General features: G+C 40.4%; 1 protein-coding gene across 1 annotated transcript in view; it reads right to left on the reverse strand.

Moving 5' to 3' along the window:
* Positions 1–5,322, reverse strand: part of GALNT3 (polypeptide N-acetylgalactosaminyltransferase 3) — a 29,885-nt gene that overhangs the window by 15,639 nt on the left and 8,924 nt on the right. Inside the window, exons 3-4 of the mRNA XM_006766498.1 lie at positions 2,798–2,947; positions 263–497 (exon numbers count right to left, since the gene is read on the reverse strand). Of these exons, the coding sequence (XP_006766561.1) occupies positions 263–497; positions 2,798–2,947 (385 nt within the window). The remainder of the gene's footprint in view (positions 1–262; positions 498–2,797; positions 2,948–5,322) is intronic.

A 5,322-nucleotide genomic window follows, 5' to 3' on the forward strand; every position in this document is an offset into this window, starting at 1 on the left:
GGCCCCCCAGCTCTTAGCTCCCCACTGGGTTTCTGATCACTGTCAGTGGCAGGGGGCTTCTTCCTGCTTTCCCTTTCGCCTCTCTGCATTGTGCCTATATATGCAAATTAACCACCATCTTTGTTGTCAGTTAACTGCCATTTGAGTTGGCAGTTAATTTGCATATAGCCCTGATTAGCCAATGAAAAGGGTAGCGTCGTACGCCAATTACCATTTTTCTCTTTTATTAGTGTAGATATGACTTTGTATACCCTCAACTTACTTAATTGGGTAGGTTTCATCTTTCCTTCTTTGCCTCTCATGATCAGGAAGTGCTTCCCAGCCAAATGAAAGGCTCCAGTCAAAATTTCCACGGTTATGGTTACTTCCATAAGGAGAAGGTTTGTTGAATTCAAATGTGTTCATATCTATGGATGCAATATCTGGACTCACAACCGCAGTGTAGTTCTCAGCTATTCTGGCCAACAAAGGTTCTAACCAACCATAAAAGCACTCACCTGAAAGGAACACAATTGTAATTAATTCAATGAAATCTGTTGTTTTTTGTTTTTGTTTTTGGCTTTTGTTTTTGGGAAGTGGGTTTACAGAGAAATGAGAACAAAGTCATCTGTATTTTGAACATTTTTATAGGGGGAGGTTTCTTAAAGTTTTCTTGTGAAGAGATCAAGGTAGGATTTATAAAGTAAACAAGATTCAGCATCATTGGGAAAATTTTCCTACAGATGATGTTCCATTTTATAACGTAGAAAAGGAGCAAAATGATACCAGTGTATTTAAGTTTCAGATGAGGTATTTCTCTTTCTAATGGACCATGAATCTAAGAAAGTTTTTTGCTGATCCATACCATCTAGCCCCAAATGTATTCTGACTTACTTAAACTGGTCTTCCCTGAGTAAAATGGAATAATCAAAATTTTCATTCCTCTAACTGGATCTTAGAAGAAAGTAAGTCAAGGAGTCAGAATATTATGATTTTAGCAGTTGGAGAAGAAGGAACATTCAAGCCTGTCCCAGCCTTAATGGAAGATGGGGCAAAGGAATGCTCTGAAAGGTCTGGGCCCTCGTCATAAGCCAGGCTATCTCACAAAACACAGAGAGTTCAGGAGATGCCGACACGTACAGTCCTACTGAGGGCTCCCAACAAGGGCAGCTGGACAGTCATGGTTCAGGAGGAACTTCAAACACATTCACCCGGAGGGGAAGAAGGTCCAGTCTGACATTATTATCATTTTGGACCAAGAGAGGGAAGACTGGAGGATGAACCATTTCCTTTTAAAATCACCTCTCTTGGATTACCCTAGATCTCTCATTTTTAAGTGGCTGGAATTAAGAGAATACTGGATGTGTTAGCTCTAAAGAGACTCCCAACAAATCCAAAAGCCCTTCTGTGACCATTAGTGTAAGCTCACTACCATTTGCTGGGTCAAACACAACCAAGGGCTAGCAAATTCAGAGCTAAATACTCATACAAAAAGTAACACGCACTATAGCAAACTTAGAGCTGAAGGGACAAAATGACATTTCAGTAATACCTAATGTGTACATTAAACATTGACTCTAAAAATATTTTGCAAATTTATTTAAAACTAGGGGCCTGATGCTCAAATGTGTGCACAGGTTGGGTCCCTCGACCTGGCTGGCAATCAGGCTGATCGGGGCCTATGGGGGCCGGCTGGCCAGGGAGGGACCATGGGAGGTTGGTTGGCTAGCCGGAGAGGGACCACAGGAAGGCTCCAGGTTGTGTCCAGCCCTCTTGCCCAGTCCCAATGGCTAGACACTAGCAGCAAGTTAACCTACCAATTGGAGCATCTGCCTCTTGGTGGTCAGTGCGTGTCATAGCAACGGTCGACCGATTGGTCGGACACTTAGCATATTACACTTTCATTATATAGAATCATTCACACACACACACATACACACACACACACACACACACACACACACAACACCAGCAGAACAAAACCGCCCCCACACACATAAAATACAAAGGAAAAAAAACCAGCAACAACTGACAATGTTCATGGAAGAGATACCAGAAATTGGAAAGGGAACCCGTAACTTGGTACAAGAAGGAGTGTGTGAATCCTTGGGGGAGGAAACGGGGGGGGGGGGGGGGGGGGGGGGGGGGGGGGGGGGGGGGGGGGGGGGGGGGGGGGGGGGGTTAAAAGTGTTAGTATAGGAACAAAGTTTATGATAGGGTTGACTACATGTAAACAAAAAAACTTTCACTCATCTAAAATTATAGGAACCATCTGGCATCTGGCCGGTGTGGCTCAGTGATTGATGTTTTGATTGCCAGTCAGGGCACATGCCTGGGTTGCAGGCTTGATCCCCAGTAGGGGGCATGCAAGAGACAGCTGATCAGATTAATGATTTTCTCTCATTATTCATGTTGTTTTTTTCTCTCTCTCTCCCTCTCCCTTCCTCTCTGAAATCAATAAAAATATTTTTTAATTATAGGAATCAAGAATAATAAGGATAAAAACACTTTAAAAAAATAGAACAAGCATCAGAAAAAGATCCCAAGCAGGGATAACTTGCTGGGGAAGCTGGCCACTGTAAGACATTAAAGTTGAGGAGCTTTAATTGCAAAGAAGGCAAGAAATTTGCATAAGTGAAAGGAAGTCCCTGTGTACTAAAGCTATAATCTTCTTGGGCTGTCAATGCTATAATCACCAGTTGAAAATGATGTTAAAGAAAATGCAATTAGGCATTTAAAGAAAAGGCTTCCTTACCTTTTAAATTAGGGGGTAGGGGAAGGAAAAATGTTACAACCATGTCTACACATATATACTTACAATGAGCATCTAAAAATGTGAGCGTTTCAGCTGTTGCTACTGTTGCTCCTAGCAACCGTGCAGTGATCAGACCTTTTCTCTCTCTTTGTCTGACTATTTTTACTATAGGAAATTGTTTTATATATTCCTCTAGTTTATCATGTAAGTACTCTGTAAAAAAAAATAAAACCAGGATTAACTCTTAAGGTTATTTTCATATATGACACATGAAAGTTAATGAAGAAACCACATTCATAATCGTAACAGTTACACACATTTCTCCATTAAGATGAAAATTAGCCCTGACCGGTTTGGCTCAGTGGATAGAGCGTCAGCTTGTGGACTGAAGGGTCCCGGATTCGATTCCGGTCAAGGGCATGTACCTTGTTTGCGGGCACATCCCCAGTAGGAGGCGTGCAGGAGGCAGCTGATCGATGTTTCTCACTCATTGATGTTTCTAACTATCCCTCTCCCTTCCTCTCTGTAAAAAATCAATAAAATATATTTTTTTAAAAAGATGAAAATTATATCTTTAACTCTTCATTGAAAAAAAACTACACATGCAAATCTGGACTATTGTAACATATAACATTATAACATACTAGAGGCCTGGTGCACGAAATTCATGCACTGAGGGTGGGCCGGGGGGAGGGGTGTCCCTCAGCCTGGCCTGCGCCCTCTCGCAGTCTGGGAGCCCTCACCAGTCCTGAGCCTGGCTTCTGGCTGAGCAGACCTCCCCCTGTGGGAGTGCACTGGCCACCAGAGGGCAGCTCCTGCATTGAGTGTCTGCCAATCATTCCACCATTTGGTCTATTTACATATTAGCCTTTTATTATATAGGATTCTATATATGCCATGTTAATACTTTGGGGCAAAATGAAAGACTTTAAATGGAGTGGACCCAGGAGTCAAGAAAATGCATCTGGAGATCTGAGAAAATTAACTAAAGAAGCAAAGAAACTAAATTTGGGCAACAAAAGATTTGATGCTTTTTAAAATTATTATTTAATTTGGAAATGTGAAGAAAAATGCCAAGTATCAAAAGGATTCTCTGACACTTAGGCAGTGATCAAAATAATTTAAGACCAAAATGTTGAGCAAAAGTAAGACAGTCCAGCCCGGCCGGTGTGGCTCAGTGGATTGAGTGTCCTCCCACACACCAAAAAGTTGCTGGTTCAATTCCTGGTCAGGGCATACACCTGGGTTGTGGGCTCAATTCCCAGTAGAGGGCTTGCAGGAGGCAGCCATTGATGTTTCTATCTTCTCTCCCTCTACCTTCCTCTATCTAAAAAAAATCAATAAAAACATAGTTCTTTTTTAAAGTAAGAAAGTTCAAGGCTATAGCAGTTTGGGAATATTTCTGCAGTCAGCAGAAAAAGTTCAAGTTTCAGAGTCTCCTGACAGAATTTTTTCCGATTAAAATATGGAATAAGGGAACATGTGAATCATGAATGAAGCTAAAAACAAGCAAAATTTTAGTAACAGATGTATCATTTGAGATATTAAGTATTTCAATCTGGATGAGAATGAGACATTATAAGCAAGATTTAAGACAATAGGTAAAAGAAAACACATTAATCAGGTCAGTCAAGTATTCATATTTTTAAACAATTTCTTGTTGACTATACAATGCAGTCCTTCCAGTGGGCTTCTTGGGCCCATAGGATAGCCTCAAAAAGATTAGGGAAGCCTGGATGGCATGGCTCACTGGCTAAGCGTCGACCTATGAAACAGGAAGTTACGGCTCGATTCCAAACTGGGGCATATGCCCAGGTTGTGGGCTCTATCTCCTGTGTGGGGCATGTAGGAAACAGCTGATCAATGATTCTCTCTCATCATTGATGTTTCTATCTCTCTTGCTCTCCCTCTCCCTTCCTCTCTGAAGTCAATAAAAATATAAAATAAAAAAGATTAGGGAATATTGAAAACATAAATAAATGTCCTATTGTAGATGTTTGCTTCTGCCAGATTTCAGAAGCAAGTGTAGATGGTTTCATCTATGATTATATTTTTTTTTTCAGTACTTCAGTGGTGAAGATAAGAGAGCTGCTTATTGAAAACAAACATTCATAAAAGAAGTGAGAGTCTAGGAACAATTTTAGTAGAAAAGTAAATCTAAACATTGTTGTCTCAGAGTAATAGATTTTTAAACACCTTCTAAGTTTCTCAGAATTAATTTTCTGAGAGACAAGCAAGGTATTAATGTGGATTTTTAAAAAAACTGGAGTCACTATATATTCCATTAAAAAAAGTCCTAACATTGTTTGAATTTTTAAAAAAATTATTTGCCCACACCTTCCAAACTTCCTGTAAATTTTTATCCGGCCCCTAAATTTAGTCCCCATCTACACCCCACTTTTTGTGAGGTTAAGAGCACAAAACTATGAGATCAGACCTCCTGGGTTCAATTTATAGCACCATTACTTTTAACTGTGTGACCGCGGGCAAGTTATTTCACCTTTTTGTAACTTAGTTTATCTCTAAGATGGGGATGATAGGATTTGCCCTCACAAAAGATTGTGGGAAGGATAAAATGAGAGGTTATT

Source organism: Myotis davidii, unplaced genomic scaffold (assembly GCF_000327345.1).
Source record: "Myotis davidii unplaced genomic scaffold, ASM32734v1 scaffold59, whole genome shotgun sequence".
NCBI lineage: Eukaryota > Metazoa > Chordata > Mammalia > Chiroptera > Vespertilionidae > Myotis > Myotis davidii.